The sequence below is a fragment of the Python bivittatus genome, unplaced genomic scaffold (assembly GCF_059951505.1).
Source record: "Python bivittatus isolate LINGU-HERP-01145 unplaced genomic scaffold, Pbiv_v1 ctg000020_np1212, whole genome shotgun sequence".
In the NCBI taxonomy this organism is placed as follows: Eukaryota; Metazoa; Chordata; class Lepidosauria; order Squamata; family Pythonidae; genus Python; species Python bivittatus.
In genome coordinates this window covers 67,798,490-67,820,653 of record NW_028277030.1, presented here as the reverse complement: position 1 = coordinate 67,820,653, position 22,164 = coordinate 67,798,490, and the positions used below count along the sequence as shown (strand labels likewise).

At 36.7% G+C, this 22,164-nt stretch overlaps 1 protein-coding gene across 1 annotated transcript; it reads left to right on the top strand.

The window, feature by feature from the left end:
- The first annotated feature begins 4,208 nt into the window (after window positions 1-4,208).
- Window positions 4,209-20,691, top strand: LOC103061287 (vesicular inhibitory amino acid transporter-like). The gene is given in 2 exon segments (XM_007436897.3): window positions 4,209-4,487; window positions 19,546-20,691. Coding segments are annotated over 2 exon segments (1,425 nt in total).
- The last annotated feature ends 1,473 nt before the right edge of the window (window positions 20,692-22,164 follow it).

The window sequence follows — 22,164 nt, the reverse complement described above, 5'->3', positions numbered from 1 at the left end:
TTTAGTTTCTTATGTTGTCCAAACTCAAACATGGATCAAATTGCCATTAAGATAGAACAAATTTTGTTTTTCCCAACAAATACACAAATGCAAACCAAGGAAGAAACAATGTGCCACACATCGTATACAGAGTCTCAGCTCATACATTGCACTGAGCCATAATGTGGCTTGTTTGATATTGGTGCAGTGAAACCAGATAATTGTGATGTGTTTAACAAACTACAGTTAAATATATCATGGATTACGTGATGTGTGAACCACCCAGAGACTTGGGATCATATGGACCAAAATAAAGGGAAAAATATAGCTAGCAGAATTATTCCCATTATTAATTTTCATAAGATGGCCTATTAACATGTATTATTGGAAAGGCACATATTAAGCACGGGCACAAAGATTAAGTCTGCTTACAAGTTTCAGCTTCATTAAAACAAGCAGAAAAGGAATATGTGAGGAGAAAGAGTAAAACATGCCAAATACTGTCATCATTAAACTGGCATATAAAATAGTCAACAGATTCATTATAACAGAGGAAAAGAGTTTGATTTTAAATATTCATGTCTCCATCTGAGATTCATCGTAATGCCTCAGCTCAATAGATATAGATAGTTTCTAATATTCAACAGGGGAGTATTTCTAAGATATAGTGGATTTTGTTTTGGAAGCTTCCTGAAATAAAACTATATAGCTTTCTCTTTAGACTCACAATAAAAACATTTTGAAACTAAAATGCCCAAAGCATTCAAACTCAAGCACAAACCAATCCAGCTAAGTTGGGAGGGTTTCTTCAAATCTATTAATAAAATCACTGTATGTTAAAACACACATAGAAGAATATTTAAATTTGTATTAATTGATAGCAATGCATAGTATGTAGCAAAGGAAGTGCAGACTGCTTCCATTAAAAGCAATATCAAAAATGTGAATCATCTTCAACACGTACAATCCTAACAAGTGGAAAAGATTAGACACCCATATGTGGTACCAGTAGAAGAGAGTATATAGCTCCGGGATGAACTGTGGAGTCCTTGGGGTCCTCTGAGCTTGATTATTTTCTTGCAGACGTTTTGTTACCTGACTAGGTAACATCTTCAGTGCTAGAAGGGAGCATCCCCCTTCCAGAGTGGGATGGAGAGCAAACCCCACTCGCTTCTAGCCCTGAAGATGTTACCTAGCTGGGTAACAAAACAAAACTTCTGCAAGAAAACAACCAAGCTAGGAAAACACCAAGGACTCCACAAGTGGAAAAGACTCTAAAAAAATGTTTTTAAAGATAAGCCCCTCTCATGTCCTTAGAATTTCATTTGCTCTGAAGATTTAAAACACAAGATTGGAATTTTATTATTGCCCTAAGTAAACTAAATACTGCATAGGTTAGGAACAATGCAAGCTATTTTTATTTTTATTATTATTGTTGTTATTAATTTTGTGCCTCAATTGACACAATATTGACTCCTGGCAACTGCCTGGACAAGTCCCTGCAGTTTTTTGGAAAGATTTTAGTAGTGGTTTGCCCTTGCCTGCTCCCTAGGGCTGAGAGAGAGTGACTGGTCCAAGATCACCCAGCTGGTTTTGTATCTAAGGCAGAACTAGAACTCCCAGACTCCTGGTTTCTACCTTGGTGCCTTAACCACTACCTCAAATTGGCTCTCAGGCTAATTTTAAACCTCTTTAAAAATAGATCTCATGGAACTGGTTTGCAGAGTGCACTAAATTTTGCTTTGCTTAACCAAGGTTTATTGAATATACCCACAGTTGCCAGAGTTCATACAGCACACCATGTCAAAACCAGATAAACTATGTTTGGGCTTAGCATGTTTTGTGTGGCATTCACTTCCTGCTATATCCACTTCGATTTGCCCAGAGCAAACTTAACCTCAAGTAACACCCATAGAATGTTTTTGTAGTTTACACAGAATCAATCTTTTAAACTGTTTTTTCTAGCATCTAGAAAATGGTAGACTATCTGGACCATTCTTTGAGACTCTTTTGATTATTCTTTGGATATTCATGTGAGATCAGCATTCAATAAGAACAATAAAAGAGCAATACAAAATTCATTAAACATGAAAAAAAAAGTAAAAGTCCTAAACTCAAACAATGATCTGCTCAAAATATTACAAGGCCCACAGAATAACCAGAAGGGGAATTTTTTCTTCAGATGGCAAGGAGAGAAAAATGGCAAAGTCTGGAGCTGCCAGGATGTCTCCACCTCCTCCTAATTGCTATGTACTTCCTGCTCATGGATGCTATGACAAGTAAATCTAATTGAGGTTAAATGCCTTCTAGCTTTCTTCTGTTCATTATTGTTTTAAACAGCAAAAGCTCTAGCAATACAAAATACAGCAATTCCACTGTTTCTTCATGTTTATTCTTAATAAAACATCATACAGTTGTTTTATATTGCAGAAGGAAAAACACTTGGCTGATTCCCTCACTAAACCCTATGTGATGGGTAGAATCTGGAGAGATATGGCATTAGCAGTTTTAAAAGCTTTTTTTTATTAAATTGAATACAGATTAAGAATGATTTAAGCCCACTAGGCTGAAAAACTAAATTGTCTCAGAAGCAAAAGTTTCACAGTTGTTCATTTTATGTTTGATTGATTACATATTAAAATGGCCTTCCTTGTCAGCATCTTGCCAATGGATTATAGTGCTGCTTTTGGAAGAAACAATTGAAACAGCAAAATGCATTTAAAAATCTCTAGAACATGTTGATATTGACACTATTACCCCAATTCAGGAACAGCAACAGTATAACAGTTGAACTCTGGATATTTCTCCTTCCCCACCAACTTCAAAGAGTTTTTAAGATCCATTACTCTTTATAAGTCTAGAATTGGTCCTCAGGGAAAGAAGATGTGTAAGAATCACCTGTTGGAAACAAAATGTTGGATGTTGTCTAAATGAGAAAAATGTTGCCTAGTTCCTTTTGAGAAGAGTGTTCCTCAACTTTTCCTACCCAATTAAAAAGCATTTTCCTATATCATTTCCCAGTGAACAACTGAATTGTGATCATAACACAAATAATGCCCATTAGATGGCTGTCAAATTACTTTTGAGTGTGTACCAGATGTCTCTTCTTTCTTTATTCATTAATGTCATCTACAAATATTGTGTGAATAAATTGAGAGCTATTTTATAGCTTTTCACAAACACTATAGGATGAGCTATAGAATGTGTAGTGAGGATGGACAAGCCATAATGGCCTGATTGCATGTGGCTTAACCCCAGTTTTGTGCCCAGAAGCACTGAAATTCAGTGGTCAATGGCAATTTTGCGGAGTGTCTTTTTTAACTTCTGGGATAATATTAGGTTCTCTCCAAATGAATAATCTCCCCCCCCCCCTTTTGACCTTTTGTGCTTACAGCTACAGGCTTACAAAACCTATTTTGAGTAAATGAATGAATCACCAAATAAAAAGAACCCCACATTTCATCCCTATTTGCTACATGAAATCATTGTATCATCAGCTGTACCTGTATAGCCCTGAGAAACTAAAACATAATTTAACAAAAATATATATATAGCCCATCCCTTATCTATCAGGGCAAAGTTACCCTTTAGAATCATGTTTAAATTTAAGCCAAATTCAAACTGGAAATTTGTCAAGTTCAGGTAAAAAATTCCTGTGAAAAATTTCATTTTCTGAAGCTAGCTTTTAACAAATGGTTTATTTTTACAAGTTTTTGTGTAAGGTGATTGAAATTTTGTGGTTGTTTTCTAAGTCATGCTTAATGAAAACCTGGTCTGTTAGGATGCAACTAAACACATTTGTAATCCCTTTTGCCAGTATCTGTCATTTTTTAGTCTAAATTACTATAATTATAATACGGAGTAATAGCTATTAGCACTGAATCCTTGTATAAATACCTAGCAGTATCTCCTGCCAGTCACTTGTAGCTGACTGATTGACAACTGACTGATTGACTCAGTGACCATAACTGAGAGGAATTCAATTGGACATCTTAGTTTTCAGGTTTCTCAGCCTCCCAGATTCAGAGCAGCACGCTGAGGACTGTTGCAAACGGTCTTCTAGACCAGCATTTGGCGCTGCCACTAATGAAGAATTCAATAGAATCTTCTTTATCTCAGTACATCTTCCAGAAATTCTAATAAGACAACACTACTGCAAAATTAATTTCAGCAAGAATAGTGTAATTGCTACGGCCATCTGGTATACCAAGGTAGCTTAAATGCAGCAAATGTTTTCATCTCTTTCAAATCATTTTAAGAGCACATCATCTCTTTTCTTGAACATGGTGAGATGGAATGGAATTTATACTGATGAAGAAAATGTGAATTTTGCCAGACAGGATGGACTGAATAGGACTCATGATGAAGATGAAGAACTAGCCCTTTCCTTGGAGCTTGGTGCACAGGTACAAGACCAAAACTATGAATCCCAAGTGTGCACACAAAATGTTCAAAATACACTGATCACTACTTGGGAGGCTGGCTGGAATGTAACCAATGCTATTCAGGTAACTCAATGCTTAATAATTAATTATGTCCATCACCTCTTCATCATTTTCTCAAACTGTTTTCATTTGTTGCCTTTTGAAGATTTCCACTTTCCATTCAAATGACAAGACAATAGATAAAATAAAATAACAATGAAGGAAACTCTGATCAAATTGTTGTTGTAGGGTGTGGTTTTTATAGACTTCTCTATTGATTTACATGTATTCTCTCTCTCTTCCCCTCCCCAAACTTTACTTCTTTATTTTTTTTCTCCCCAATTTTTGAAAATTAGATTATAAGTACCTTGGGATAGGGTCCTCTCATCTTTGCTATTGTTACTCTATCATATGTTTTATATATAGTGATATTTCTGCCTAAACAATTATAATGAGCTAGAAGCAAACATAATTTGCTTAATTTCTATGGGTCTACTTAAGTATGACTTATATCTAGAGTCAACCCAATGAGGTTAATGATTTGCAAACTTCTTGATAGATGGAGGCTAAATTCCAATCAAAACTTTATTGATCTCTACTACAGCTACATGCATCAAATGTTGGTCCACATTATTTGGATTGCCTTAGTTAATGGGATTCAGACTGGTGTACAACCAATTAATTTTGGCTTGATTGGTCTCACTACAAAAGTTGTAGCAGCACAGAATTAAGAACAGCATCAAAAAGCAGAGAAAATTGGATAACGGCTTTTAATAAATGTATATACTTGCCTACCATATTAAATTATGTTGGCAACTGAATAAGTATGTATCTGTAATATTCCCACAGCTAGATGTCTGAAAGTGGAAAAATATTAGGTTTGACACATAGTTGTGATCTACCTCACTGAAGCCAATGATTTGGTCTGCTTGACCATGGCAAAGTCTTTTGTCCAGGCCAAATAGCTTTAAATTAGCCACTTTGCAAATGGGCTTCTGTGCATTCTTTGCTATTCAGCAAGTGAAGCAACTGCTCTGTTAATGAGAAGTAGGCACCACTTCACTTCATAGTCCCAGTCTCCAACCAAGTGAAGCATTTGGTAGTACTTAAATGTGGTTAGATATGCTATTTATAAGAGAGTTTAAATATGGAAAAGCAAATATAAACATACTTTGGAACTTCTTTGCCCTTCCCATTTCCTGCCCTTAAAGACAAAGGCTAACTTTCAAATTTGTTCAAATTTTGGTATTTCACTAAAGATGGGGGGGATTGATTTTTTATTTGTTTATTTATTGCAACGTTATTTATACCACCCAGTTGAGAAATTCTATTTAGTTTAAACAATGCTCATTCAGTGAAAGAAAAAAAATGCTTTTGTTTACAGAAATCTCTAATTGTATTTTTAAAAACCTACTTTATCAATTTGATACAGCACACAGGAAGTTTTCCATCAATAGCTTGCAACATAATTTCAGCCTGTGTGGGAATATAGCTATAAACAAAAACCAGTTAACACTTAAAAAAAAATATATTACATAAAAAATGCCAGAAGATATTAGATACCTTGTTTTGTCCAATATCTTTGGACCTATAATATGCCAACATTCCAACAGATGTTAATTAAAATACAATTTCAAATATGTGAGGTGTTTTTAATTGTTTTGGCAATAAAATACTAATATGCCAATAATAATCAACGGTATTAATAAGTAGTAAATAGCAAATCAGTTAAAATAGCATTATCAAAAGAACATATGCTGCAATTCTATATACATTTGCTTGAAGTATGTTTGTCATGATCCAGCAAAACTATTGTGCAAGTAAACATACAGTTATGAATGATGAAAAGTGTAAGGACATTTCAGAGAACTCATGTTTAGTGAGATTTCATGATGCCTATCTGAAGTCTGAAATAAGTTAGTTCTAAATATTTTGTGCACAACAGCAAGGCAGATTTTTCAGATGACCTGATTTAAGAATTTCTTTCCTTGATGCTTCCCCTTGAGCCCTAAAACCACGTAAGTTTACAACTGATTCCTAATATTCTTATATTATTGTGAAATCTTTGTTTTGTCACTCCTGCTGTCCTTTTCTTATTTCATCCAAACATCTCATGATACTGTGCTGTATAGCTTATATGAGTTTGTATTTTTCACTGTTTCCTCATTTCTATCTGATACCCTACATTCAGTCATCCCCAGGTACAGTGTTAGGGAAAGGCATGATAGTGGAGCTTCAGGACTATAGGGTGCCTTCATGCTACCCATAATTTTACTAGGAGGGCAACAGGCCTCAATTCTGTACTGAGTTTTAAAAAAAATTGTTTTCTGACTTCCAAATTAAGTCAATCACAGTACACCCACTTCATTTAATCACAATGGTTTTAAATGAAAAGATCTTTCCATCTATTTTAGATTTGTGAACCATCTTTGAGTAAGTCAGTACTAACTCAGAACTAATACACAAGAAGATATTTGTCTTTGTTGCTGTTGCCAAATCTTAAACTGAGAAATGATTATGCCACAGCTAAGGCCTCACAAAGTCTTAGAAACATATTGCCTCAAAGGACTATTTAGGCCATCAAATTCAACCTCTTAATCTGTGTAGGAATCCAAATTAAAGCATCTCCAACTGGACAGCTATCTTCAAATAGCTACCACCTCTGTTTGAATACATCCAGCAGATGGAAGCCACCATTTCTCCAGGTAATAGTTGTACTATCAAAATGCAATTTCTGTTTTTTCTACCATAAAACTATCTCTCTTCCTGTGATCTAAGACCATTATTTCATGTTCTTCACACTGGAAACAACAGATGTTGGCTTTCTTCTGTATAATATCTGTTTAGATATTTGAAGAATACTTTAATATCCTCCCACAGCCTTCTTTTTTCAAGGTTATACATGTCCTACTTCAGTTTCTTTCTACAGGACTTAGGTTCTAGTCCACTTCTCTGAACTTCTTCCAGTTTGTTTGAATCCTTCTGAAAGAATGGTGCCCAAACTGGACTTATTACTTGAGGTGGAGGGTCTGACCAATGCAATATAAAGCAGAACTTGTGACTCAAGGAGAATAGTACAGCTGGATCCCAACTGAGTGTATATGGGATGTCTATCTACCTATGTGTTAACATCCATTTGAATTCTGTCGTCTTTTGCTGTAATAGAATTCAGCTTTCCCTTGGTTTTTATTTATGGAATCAGGTTTTTCCTTTGAAAGCAATGGAAAAGATGGGCTAATAAAAATAGAAAATATATGAAATAATACTATATGAAATAATTATGAATTGGAACTTGCAGGGAAAAGGTCTTTGCAGACCTTAGAACAGGGTTTTGCAACCTTGGCAACTTTAAGATGTGTGGACTCCAACTTCCAGAATTCCCCAGCCAGCATGGGAGTTGAAGTCCACACATATTAAAGTTGCCAAGGTTGAGAAACCCTGCCTTGGAAGAATGATTAAATCAACCAGGCTGCTCTTTATTGGTGGAAAGTGAGTATAATAAATGAGAATGACACCATTGTTTTGCCCTACCCTGTGGAACAGGCAACACTCTTTTGCATGGCGATTAAGAGCTAACAGTTCCAAGTTCTGTGTGAAGCCATGCAAGATAGCTAGTATAAAACCATCAAACTGGGAAAGTGCTATGCTCTGAGTTGTTTGAGAAATAAGAATGGGAAAGGCTCAATTACTCTGAGGTCCATAAGGAACAAAAATGCATTCCAGTTATACTCTGTATTGAGTCTCAACCGTTATACCTACAAATCCCAATATTTCTTTAATGTCAATTGCTGCCTCCTGGTTTTCAGCTCTAATATGTTTCCAAAGCATCTTACATTAATATTCAAGCAATGGTAAACCATTTAAGGAATTAATCAACACCAGAGCAATGGGATAAATCAACTGTCTGATCTAAGATCAACTTAAAAAATAATGGAATTCTCCAAAGCCCACTGGAAACTGCCCAATGATGAGTCATTTGTTTCAAATCTTGCAGAGTAACTGTCTAAAGGTAGCTCATTTTTACCTAGATGGAGGTGATTCAAATTCAGGGAAGTCAGATACCCCTCCTACGTATGTGTTCAGAATATCTGAAGATTCCCCCAGATTTTTTCCTTATATCAGGAATTTTTATTCATACTCATACTACCACCTCTGTTGTGGACTAGCCTTTCTTTGGTTTATTATTACTCTTGTGATTATTACTATTATTTCTACTCCTAAATTTTGCTGGACAATGCAAGGAACATTGCAACAAAACTTTTTTCCATTCACTTGTATCCTTTATATTACACTAGCTGTCCTGTCCTGTCCTGTCCTGTCCTGTCCGGTCCGGTCCTAATCATTCTCTCTCTCTCTCTCTCTCTCTCTCTCTCTCTCTCTCTCTCTATATATATATATATATATATATATATATATATATATATGAGGGAGGGAGGGAGATGTAGACACAGATACAGATGATATAGAACATTGAAATGTGTAACTCCCTGTATTTTTCAAAAGAAATGTCATCTGGGAATGACATCCCTCTTTTAGAGAAACGTATAAAGTGCAACTCAAAATGTTCAAATGGAATTAACCAAATTACAAGTGCAAGGTGCAGTTTGATTTCAGAGAGAAGGATTTTTTCTAGCAGATTTTGTACTTTTCACATCCAGGAAAAAGAATCAGTTGGAAATAAGCAAAGTTGCCTGTCTGAGAAATAATAAGAAAAAAAGCAGCCATTTAGTGCTGTATCAGATTTGCTTACTGTTTCTTCTAAAGCTTCTTTACATCAGTTTTACTAATCTGATGAACAATAAAGGGTCTGTGAGTGCTAAACAGGTGATTGTTTAGATTTCACTTTTTAAAGTCAGCTGGGGCATTCTTACAAGGTACCCTGTAAATTGTTTCATGTAACTCATAACATAAATTTAAGGATTAGCTTCCTCACCCCCTTCCCATTTTATTCTTTCCAACTCAACAGAATGTTGGAAAGAAATTATGTAAAGGAGCTCAGGAGTCTGCTGTCAGCAGGATTATTCTCCAAAACTGACTATAACAGTTTTGTCAAGGCAAATTTGTCAAGGCAAAAAAAAAAAAAAAAGAACCAGCAAAAGAAAAAAAAGAAAAAAAAAAGAACCAGCAAAAGAAAAACTCAGTTCAAAAATGGGCTGGATCCAACCAGAGGCTGCAGAGAAAAACATTGCAAGGGAAAAAAAAAATCCCCAAAGCATCCCTAGGGATATCCAATAGGTATATAGAGAAGAGGGAATGGCCTTGAAAGACAGGAGGAAGAGTTGTTACCAAGGTAACAGTCAGATAAGCGGGTCTTGAGCCCAGGCCAAGAAAACAATATGAGAAAATGTCTCAGACAAGCCCCTCCCTAGTTCACACAAAGATAAAGCGAGGGAGGGGGAGGCACATTCAAACGTGCAAGATTCTTATCATTGGTACAAGAAAAGTAGTCCTGACCTATATGGCATTGGTTTCTTAGTCTGGTCTACTTTGTACAGCTGGCAATGGCTTGTAATGCTGCAAACTTCTTCATTCTAAATCCACCCCCAGTCATGTGATCCAGAGCAGAGCATCTAACCCTGCATTTTCCAGTGCACTTATATACATACATACATGCAACACAAGGAGAATGGAATGGTGGAATTAGATTATGTAAAGGGCTGAGGACTTTGTCCAGAAAGAGAACAGAAACAAATTTGGTGTGGCAGGAAAAGCCAAAAAAGAACAACTGAATTAAAAAAATTGTCCAGATCTAGCCAGGGGCTCCACAGAAAAAGAAAGTTCAGAAAAAAAAATTAACCTAATATATCCTTATGGGAGATACATGTGGGCAACAGCTCCTAATGCTGCCAGCTGTTCCACTCTTAAGGCCAACTCCTTCCTGGTAATGTGACCCAGTGGGGAGCTGCTATTAATGGGTTGGAAAGAATTCCAGAAACCATGCTTGATATATTTCCCTTAATTGTTTAGTTTAGCATTAATAAAAATAGTAATGCTACCCAATGCAAGTTGCAGTCTAAACAGAGGAACATTCTAACCCTTTGCTACCATCTAATGGCCAACTAGATGTTTGCAGCCCAGACCAAGTATATTCTGGTTATCATGACTTTATTGCTATGATTTGGAAAACTGAGGATTTTTTTTCTTTTAAGATTTTTTTTAAAAAAATAGTAAACACTCAAAGATTTTTTTCTTTCTTTCTTTTCAGCAGGTATTATGAAACATAAAGGGAGGTCTTAAATATCTCGAATATTCAAGTAGCTATCATTTAGGTAGTTATGCTTAGCAGCACTAACTTCATGATTGCAGTACAAAATGGCAAGGCTTTTTTTTAATAGTTTGTAATATATTTGAGTCCTTATGCTCATAGGAAGGAGAGATCTTTTATTGCATATTGATTCAGTGCCTGGGGGGGGGGGAAACATTAGAACCAGAGTTAATAGCATCTCAAGTTGGCTAAAGCTTTACAAATCTGTAATGGATGTGTCCCTTGATTAGTAATAATGTTGTATGAGGTCTAAAATAATGCCTACTGATTCTCCATCCATCCATCCATCCATCCATCCATCCATCCATCCATCCATTCTTCCCCATGGTCTTTCATTACCAGATGAGGGGATGGAGGACTGGGTCCTGCAAAAATACTGATCCTGGTCCCATATTGCCAAAACTTTTATTGAAACCTTATTGCAACGTGTCAAGTTAAAACCCAACAAATTGCATGATTTGTGCAGTTGCACACTAAGCCCTAATTTCTTAACCATGGCTTCTTAAATACACAATTAACTGGCTTCACACAGCATGCTAAGCTATACACAGCGGTTTACAAACCTCAGTGGCTAAGCCAAAATAAAATAGGTATATCTTCAGCTTCATGTGGTTGATTTTGGTTTGGTTGAGCAGCTTTTAAGTGAATGCAAATTTTTTGGTTGGTAAAAAGCATGAAGTACAAATGCAGTGTTTGAACCAACCAATGATCTGACTGCTTTTTACTTTTGTCATAATTAATATATTTCAGCAAATGCAAAATTAACTAGATATTTTTCTAAGCTTCTCATTTCAGTTAGTTCTTGCCTTTTATGTCAGCAGGTATGTGGATTGCATTTCTTATATATGCTTGCATGTGGGAATCAAAAACCTACCTTTTTCATGCTTTTTCAAGTCACCTTTTCATGAAAGACCTAAAGGTAAAGTTCTCACTCCTCAGGCAGGGCCTGCAAACAACCCTTTTAAGATCGCGAGAGGGAAGTCAGTACTATACACTTCTGAAATATCAGCTATACAGTTACCTGAGATGGGTGCTGTAATTTTTACAGCTTCCATTTCTATCCACGTTATCTTTTGTGTAAGTAAATTGCTTTAATAAACTGTCTTAAAAGAAAAAAGAAAAAAAAAACACTAAAGCAATGCTTTAAGGAAAACAAATAAAAAAGCCATAAACACTGGATCTCCATGATTGACAGCCCAAGGCTAAAACTTTGCGTAGTCAAAATTTTTTCTTTTCTGCAACAAAATCCATTTTTGCTAAGATGTTAGTGGATACTCGCCAGTAGCAAAAATGTTAAACCAAAGAAGAGTGACTCCTAGTGTTTGCAAGGAGAGGTTCCAAGGAACATCTGATGACTTCAGGGCAGAAATCTATATACATAAGCTCTCACTGCACATAAATGGTATTTACAGCAGTCCTTTCCCTCGCCACATATCTATGGTTTAATCTATCATGCATCACTAAGTGCATAAAGCCGACAATGGCAGGCATTTTCTTGGGGAGAAGAAAAGCATCATGCTTCCTTTGCTCAGATGAGCAAATAGAGCTATTCCAGAAAATCAAATGCCCTAAACACCGAGTAAACAGAGCCATGACAAATCATACCCTGCATCTCAGAGTTAGTGAGCTGTATGGAATCTTTTCCCTTGGAGATAAATGTAAAAAATAAACCTTCCTTCCACCACATATCTTGATATGAGGACAGTTGAAGAGGAAGAAGACTCACAATCTGAACGCTATGTGATACTCAGAGGAAATGACCTAGCTAAAACTGCTTCTTTCATACTCCTTTTATTGCTGGGAAGAAAAATTAAGCAAATGCAGTCCTTGCTTAACTGTCTAGATTCAGGTAGTATGCCAAGTCAGGTTGCTTAATTGTGGCTTGTTGAATAAGTCATGGTTGCCTGGGTTTAAATTGCAGTAAGCCATAATCCATGGTTCAGAAATTGTATTGGCTAGGTTCACACAATGCACTAAACTAAAGCTAAGTAAATCATATGATGGCTGGGCAGGAAGGGTGAACCCTGTCGTGTGTTTGCTCAAACTAATAGGTCTTAAAGCATCATCATGCTGTCAGCTTTAACCAGGAAGCCTGTTTATACCTTTTACCAAAGATAAAATTAGCATGAATGTGGGTTAGATAGATGATAGATAGATAAATAATTGATAGATAGATAGATAGATAGATAGATAGATAGATAGATAGATAGATAAATAGATAGAAAGATAGATAGATATGCTACAAGTGATATCTGTCAGCAGAAGTGTATGGAAGAAGCCTTCATTGTTTTGTTTTGTTTTTGTTTTTAATATGAATATGCATATTTTAAACATGAAAATTTAGGAAATTAACAAATAGCATAGGAACAAAAATTAACCTAATTCTTGTTTCTCAAATATTCCTTGCAACAGCTTTTTCCTATTTCCAGGGATGAGAGAGGACAGTGATTACAAAATGTGTATATTAGGAGAAATGTGCATACATTTCTGGACTAGGTCCTACTTCATCAAATACATGTAAACGACTTGGCAGAAATATATTTACATGACAGTAGAGAAAAAATATGTCAATACTAGGGCCAAAAATTAAATTGTACATCACCATCAAACACTGATTTTTAAAATGGCAGAAGATGTCTTTTGTGTGTTTATCATGTTAGTTCTGTATGTGGAATTAATGCTGCATCAATATTGTAAACTAAGCCTGCTGAATTTTAAAGAACCAAAACACTGACAGTGGCAGCCCTGTTTAGGCATTCAACTGACATTCAACGTGTGCATAGATCAAGCTGGAAAGAGAAGAGCCTGCACGTGTTGACCCTGCTCCATTCTCTCCTGAGCCCTGTATGCATTCAGCTACAATATGAAAAGGAAGTGTACTTGAGGTTTACTGAATGAAGGTACAGCTCTTCACACAATATGGAACCCTGTTTTATTATGGTTCTGGACTATTTGAAGATGAGTGCTCACATCAAAGCCATCTTCAGTATACTACCTTCTCCTCCTCCTTCTCCTCTTTAAAACTTTACTGAACAACTCCAATTTCTACCCACTTAGAAGCATTCACTGACATTCCTGAATGGAACTCAAGTGTTTGAGAAAAAACATCCTTAAGGAAGACATCAGATCTTATGCTAGAGGCAGGAATGTGATGGGATAACATCCTGATACCTTATTCTTTCTTGTTTTATTCTCTCTCCCTCTTCTTCCATGAATTTCCCCCTTTTCTGTCCTTTGTCTATCCTGTTAGTTTACATCCACTGTTCCTTTCCTCCAGGATTTCAACCTGGATCCCATTTTTGGAATGCTTAATGTTTAACCAGATGCTAACCTGCCCAGATCAAGTCAGTTCACACTTTTTCTAACCCACCCCAACCTGCAGATTCTGGATGGTGTACAACAGATAAAAGATACAGAATAAAAACAAGAATAGAATAGAAATCCCTAGATGGCCACCAGAAGCATTCAGTCCTGGTTCAAAGCACCGTGTAATAGTGTTGCTTTAACAGCTTTTTGAGATCCCAGAAAGGAAGGGCTGCTTGAATCTCTAGAGTCAAGGAATTCCCAAGTATAGGAACTGCAACAGAGAAGGTTTGCCAGCAGATTCCTGCCCCCCTCGTTCCACACAGAAACTGATAGCAGGCTAGCCTGGACACATATCCTGATCACTTGACAAAACAATAGTCTGTTGGTACCGATAGAAGAGAAATATGTAGCTCAAGGTTGAACTGTGGAGTCCTTGGTGCTCTCTCACCAAACCTTTTATGCCACAAGGGTATAGCTTGGTCACATGACCACCACAATGACCACCACAAATGACAGAAAGAGCCTTTTTGGTGACAGTTGCTCAAACATTTGATATCTATACATATACAACTTATGAAGTCCTTGGTGCTCTCTGAGCTTGGTTGTTTCTTGCAGACATTTCATTACCTGATTAGGTAACAACATCGGTGCAAGTGAGTGTGGGGTTTACTCCCTGTTTATATGCAGTAGATGGTTTGCCAGTGTTGGTGGTCATGTGGTTTTCTCCTTGGTAGTTCCTTGATTGGGGTCTTGTTTTCTGCTTGATTATTTGTTGGCTTGTCCTTAGGTATCCTTAGATAGTCTGTTGGCTTACAAGTTCAACTCTATTCTCCATCCTTCAGATTCAACAAAAAGAAGTATTCCTCTGTATTTCAGTTGTAAAAGATCTTCTTCTTCTTCTTCTTCTTCTTCTTCTTCTTCTTCTTCTTCTTCTTCTTCTTCTTCTTCTTCTTCTTCTTCTTCTTCTTCTTCTTCTTCTTCTTCTTCTTCTTCTTCTTCTTCTTCTTCCATTTAGCTCCAGCAGGCATTGAATTAACATGCACAGGTGCCAGAGTTCAAAGCAATCAGATTGCAATTGCTCCCCAAGGCACCCCCTCCCCCACAGATAAAATAACATTTGACAGAGATATTGTGTTTTTTTTAGAAAGTATGCCAGCAAAATGCATGATGCTGTGGAGGAAGGAAATAAATACAAAATTAACAGATTGTTCTTAGGCACAATTTGGAGGTCTGTAGAAACATAAAGAAGCTTTTCTCACTATTAAAATAAACAAAGGAAAGGGGTCATTAACTTTCAACAGCATTTTCTAATACAAATATCTGCTGTAAACAGAAATCCCATACAATCAAGTGGATACATCTTACTGTTTTAAAGCTAAGATTTTTTAATAAGGGAATAGCTGATACGTGGATTTTGAACCAAAATTGAGTGTTAGGATCTTGGATTCCTAAATAATGAATTCCTTTTAAATCTGGGCAGTTATAATGCTACAATGAGATTCCAGCTTTACGTGTATATAGAAACACAAAGAAAATAAATTTTCTATAAATATACTACAATAATCTATTTGAAGAGACATTTATAATCCTTAGAATATTTTGCACTAATATTTTCCACTTAAAAGTGACCCTCTAGCCTATAAAGTTTCTTCTCTTTTCCCCCCCTTCTTCTTATTTTAATGCATTTCTGGTCCAATTACCTGTTTAAGTATGCAGCCACGACAAGTTTGGATTACCAAAACATATTGCTTCAGTATAACAGCTCCATAAAGCTGGGGAGGTTAATGAGGGTTAATTTTGCGCTTTCTATGTTTGTAAAGCAGTGGTAAATGCATTGTTACTTAGAGTGTTTGTTCCCAGTATTTCACTTTACTGGCTTATTGATGAAAAATGTGCATAAATTTCTGGACTAGGTCCTACTTCATTAAATATATGTAAACAACTTGGCAGAAATATATTTACATGACAGTAGAGAAAAAAATATGTCAATGCTAGGGCCAAAAATCTATTAAATTATATATCACCATCAAACTCTGATTTTTAAGATGATAAAGAATGTCTTTTGTGTGCTTATCTTGTTAGTTCTGTATGTGGAATTAATGCTGCATCAATATTGTAAACTCAGCCTGCTGGATTTTAAAGAACCAAAATGTTAACAGTGCTTAGAGTGTTATTCCCAGTATTTTACTTTACTGGTTTATTGATGCTGCCAAAATAGCAGGTTGGCAACCACTCTTCCTATCCTGGTATAAAGATCCACCAAGTTGCCTGGGTCTGACATGGTTAAAAGGGAAAGAGATTTTACAAAGCAGAAGCCAGAAAAGCTCTATTCTAGGACATTAGGTTCAGCACAAGATTGTTCTAACCAATAAAAATGGGAGAAATTTAAAAAATCAAAACAGTGCTAGTTCATCTGCTGTAGTACAGATTACTGTAGTAGTAATAACTACTCCTCTTACCTCTGTTTTAACTTTATTAATTCATACCATAATAATGGAGAACAGATTCTTCCTCTACCTTCACTCACACGCCTTGATTTTTAATTGGAAATCCAGCAAAGTATTTTGAAAATTGTTGGGCAAATGGTGGGGGTGGGGCACAGAGATAATCTTCTAATGGAAGCAAGCTATTCTATACTTCATCCATTCCTATGGAGAGAAAATAGAAAAAGTGCAAATCTAGCAGAAAAGGAAAAGCAAGGGGGCAGCAGGTTCCGCAAAGAATATAAACTGTTGACACAGATCAGATCAGCATGGAGCTATAGCAATTGCTAGAGTGGAACAGAGGGCTATTCCTGACAGCTGGTATTTTAATTTTAATCCCTATCAGTGACTCTCTTTGTTTCCTTCTCTTTTTCTTTCCCTAACTGATTTTCATTTTCACTTTCAAAATTCTAGGGAGATATAGCAGAAGGGAAGGGAGAATGATAAACTGTCACATGACCAGGCTGAAGATTCATTGTTTTCCATCCCTTTGCCTTAAATCTATTAATATTTGGGGTATTAACTACAACCCTGTAGTGCTAAAGAGTACCATCTAGCATTGTTTGGGCCCTTAATGCAGCAGCTTCTCACTCCATATAACTGTTACACATTTGCAAGAACCTCAAGGCACTGATAAGTGAATTTGCCACAAGATTTTACCAAAATTGCCACAAAACACTGTACAGCTTCTCATTGAAAGAGATGTACTGATACAAAGGTAAGGAAAAAATTTCTGTAGATGACAACTGGAAGGAAAATGTCATGGAATGGATTTATTTATTTGTTTGTTTGATTTCTATAGCTCATCTCAACAAGTGACTCTAGGTGGCATATAGGCTCTGGGATACTAAATGATCATGAACTTACCCAATATATGGTTATTATCCTTGCAGATTGAACAGGATTAGAGTTGCAATAAGAAGAAGAATCCCACTGGAAGATGTTGCTTTCTCAGGGTGTGTTGTCCAGCTCCAAATTGTGAGAGGACCCCTCTAATTGTTCTTCATCCAAGATTGTTGGTGTAGCTCTTTAAATGCAAAAAATGCAGCCTTGTACAGTATCTGGCAGAGGAGGAAAATGAAACAGAACCTCATATTTCCTTGAAGTGGTTCCCTTGCAACTGAGACATTAATAAGAGTAGCACAAAAATAGTTTTCTTCTCTTTTTCTTTTTTTGTTAGCTTTCATAAGATATAAACACTGACACAATTGTCATTGATGTCCATGGCATATTTTCAAGCTCTTGTATATAAATAGGAAATCTCAGTGAGAACTATTCATCTGGAACTGAACCTTTTTTTATGAAGTTACTGTTGAAGAGATGTCTGGCTTCTCTACTAATGTGAATTAAATGGTAGTAAGAATAGCATTCTCTGTATCACACTATATGAAGCATCAGAGACTTTCATTTGGATGGCATCTACCCCCTTGTGTATATTTTAGAGAAAGGTTGCTGGTATCTAGGTAGTCGGACTCTGTGCAAAGCATTCAAATGAAGTATTCTGTAATGCACAGGAGTGTGAATGAAACACCTCCCATAGAATTATTAAAGCAGCTGCATCATTTGCACAGCTCACATGGTTGGTTCAAGAGTTCTTTGTCATTGTCTCTGTATGTGTGTACATACATAATCACTTTCCAGAAACAGCCTGGAACATCTTTTGAAGCAGGCTTATAATCCTCAAACCTACAAAAAAACACACCTCTTTTGATGACACTGAGAGGGGTATTATGGATGCTCCCACACATTGCAAAGTAGCTCCTTCAAATGCTTTACATATTCCCTGTGGTAGGTAGATAGCATAATTATATAAAAATCCTGCCTCTGGATCAGGTAATACCTAGAAAAAGAAAGAATGCTCCCTCTCAAAAATACAGCTGGCTTAATATTCATTTCTTAGATAGAATCTTGCAAACAAAAATACAGCTCAGAGGGGAAGCTCCTTGTGCACACAGGGTCACAGGACAATCCCTGATGTCTCTACTTAAAAAAAAAAAAGATGTGATAGCAAATAATAGAAAAATAAATCTTCTCCACAATCTGAAGTGCTTGTGCTAACATTTCATAGTATCATCAGCCTTTGTGGAAGTGAGAGAAAGCCTGTTCTCATTCTGGCTATTTTGGTATAACAGTGGTTGGCTGAATCGGAAGATGCTTTAAATCACTCCTGGGGAAATGACCCTGGTCTGTATTGCTGCCAAGAAAACTAAGTGGACATAATCACCAGGATTCAATCTTGACTCAAGGGAATCTTTACTTTTTGTAGACAGTCTATTCTGTGCCATCCTCTAGGAATTTTAATTTTTATTGGTTTTGCTAAACTGGCAGGACTGTGGAGTAAGATGAGGAAGTAATAGAATACAGGCTAAAATCAGGATCTCTATTGCAGCGTAAGTTGTTGTTACTGTTTTTAAGTATATATAACTAGGAGAAATTTTAAAACATCATTCCTCTGCTCAGCACTGAGAGGAAAAGGTATCTTGTTTATGGGGCTAAGCCAAAAGGAAAGGGCTTTTTCACTACCGTAGACCCGTGGGAATGCAGAAATACAAGGAAGCATTGAAAAAGAGTATTGCAAAGTTAGAAAAGAAAGGATTCATGACAAGCTCCTCATGTTTATTTATTAGCATAGCTGCTAAAAGTGTCATTTCCCTATTTGCATACAGCATGTGAAGACAGCTAAAGCTCTTTGATTTTATCATTATTGAACCACTATTGAACATTAATATGCACAATGATTAAGTAGCTGCTTCAGAGCCTTTCAGAATTATGACTGTAATCACAACCAGCATTTAATATTTAATAAGAGCTTGTCTCTGCAGTTCACCACTATGCAGTTTCCTAGGTTCTCTGGTCCTCTGTGCTCCTGCCAGCAGTTGTGCGTGTGTGTGTGTGTGTGTGTGTGTGTTTCTTCTAACTTCATTCATCGTGAATATATGCATTTTGGGGCAACCATTATTTAATGCAACAGGTTAATGTAAGAGCAGTCATTCTGTGCAATTAGCCAAAGGTAGCCATCTTCAGCTGCAGGGCGATTTCTATCGACATCGTTCTTCAGGGTTTTTTGTCTTCTCTGTTTTGTCTCCAGGGGATTTTTGTTCTAGGCTTGCCATATGCTCTCCTCCACAGTGGATACAGTGGGCTGCTTCTTATTATCCTCGCTGCAGTCTTCTGCTGCTACACCAGCAAAATTCTTATCGCTTGCCTCTATGAGGAGAATGAAGATGGGCAGCTTGTGAGAGTGAGAGGCACATATGAAGACATCGCTAACGCTTGCTGCAGAAGGCTGTTTCCAAAACTTGGTGGTAGAGTGGTCAACATGACCCAGCTGATGGAATTGATCATGACGTGCATTTTGTATTTGGTTGTCAGTGGGAACTTGCTGTCACATAGCTTTCCAGATCTACCAGTGACCGAGAAAACGTGGTCCATAATTGCATTTATTGGTCTGCTGCCATGTGTGTTTATCAAAACCCTGAAAATTGTATCCAGACTCAGTCTCCTCTGCTCCTTGGCCCATTTTGTCATCATATTTGTAGTGATCACTTACTGTTTGACCCAAAGACATCGTTGGTCTTGGGCAAGGTTCAGTCTGTCGGTAGAATTTGAAAGCTTCCTGATTTCTGTTGGTGTGATCATTTTTAGTTACACTTCACAAATTTTCCTTCCTACCCTTGAGGAAAGTATGCAGAATCCTAGAGAGTGTAGGTCTATGTTGAACTGGACGCATTTCTTGGCTTGTATATTCAAGACAATCTTTGCAATAACGGCACTGCTAACATGGGGGGAAGAAACAAAGGAGGTTATTACTGACAACCTTCCTTCATCCTTACAGACTTCAGTGAACTTGTGTCTCTTGGCCAAGGCACTCTTGTCCTACCCATTGCCCTTTTTTACAATCACAGAAATCTTGCATACTTATGTATCACCTAGGGACAAAGTCAATTATAAATCACCATGGCTTGCTGTCTTTTTAAAAAGTGTCCTCCTCTTCTTAACTCTGCTGATGGCCATGTTCATACCACACTTTGTCCTTCTGATGGGTCTAACTGGCAGTGTTACTGGTGCAGCTATGACCTTCCTCCTTCCTTCTTTTTTCCACCTAAAGCTGAAATGGAAAAAGCTGATGCAATTTGAGAAATGTGCAGACATATCAATGTTTATCTTGGGCATCGTCTGTACCCTAGCTGGCCTTGTATGATCGATAAAAAGTTTGTTGAAAGCTTTTGGGTAAAATAGGGAAGAACAGATCAGGGTCCCTTAATATTTTGCTACCATGAACATTAGAATTTAAATCAAAATAAAGAATTGCATGGGGTTGGATCTACAAGACATCAGTCATGCTTTGGCCCCACTGAAATCAATGCAACATGATAGCACTGGCTAAAACATTCCATTTATTTCAACAAATAAAGGCAAAGGGGCTTAATCTTTGATTTGGGATAAAGAGAGCTTTCCTTGGCTTTGGGCTATCCTGCTGAAAGCCACACTCCAAAAACAGATGGAACCAAAACAAAAAATGGGTGCTGCCATGATAAAAACTAATTTAATTAAAATTAAAATCATTTACTATGACCACCCTTTAATAATTGTAAATGGTAACCGGGTCAATTTCCCCTTCTGTCCCGTTACCATTTACAATTTAGCAGCCCTGGGGCCCATATGCGCATTAGGCACTGCTGAATTAAAGCATGACCCACTTCCACCAGATCCAATCCAAGATTACATATTTGCATGCAAATATTCTTGACCATGAAATTTACATTTAAAGTAAAATGTTATTTAATGCTGCAGAGATATTTTACAAGAGCCACAGCAGATTTTTGACAAGTCAAGTCGTCAGAATGAGACAATGTTACCTTCCCTTATATGTGACCCCTTTTCATTTTGAAGCTGGTATTGCCTCTAGTAATTCAGGAGAGAAACACAGGAATACCTTAGCCAGACATGGAGATATCATAAATAAACAGATTAATAAAAATCCTATTGCCTGTTTTATCATGACACTTGCCTGCTAGTATGAGGAACGTGAAGTGAACTTGATGTAATTGATTAATGTAGGACATTTTTATTTGTTTGTTTTTCCCCAGTAAAAGCTGTTTTGTTGGGAAGGGAATGATTTGTACTGAAGAAACAATGATGCACGGTGTGTAACCCTTTCTTCACTTACTGCTCCTCCAAACTAAATTCTGTCTGAATGATACAATCTCATGTTTGAAAAAAACAGCTCAGGGGAGCAGAGTGGACCAGAGAAATAGTAGACAGCAAGTATTAAGCACATACATTGCAAATGGCTTCTTTCTGGATTGCCTTTTCCTTCATAAAAAAGCTCTGTGTATTTGTACATCGACTATCTACTGAGAGCCAAAGGTTGCTGTGTTATTCCTCTTAAATGAAATCTTTGCCACATCTCTGGAAGACAAATGTCTTTGCAGGTTTTCCCTGCTTATGATTTGTTATATCGTGTTGTCTCACTGCATAACAGAGCCAATGTTTCATTAGAACTGCAGACTAAAAGCAGAAGTCTCTCTGCTAGCCAGACAAAAATCTGTTGCCTTTCCAAAAATAAAAAAAAAATCTGATAATACCCTGAACAGTTTTGTTTGTCAAATAAAGTAACATACTGTCAAAATCAGCATGAAAACCATCCTGAAATTATATTTTTGACATTTGTATTTTTCATATTCACTTTATACTGCAGTGTTTA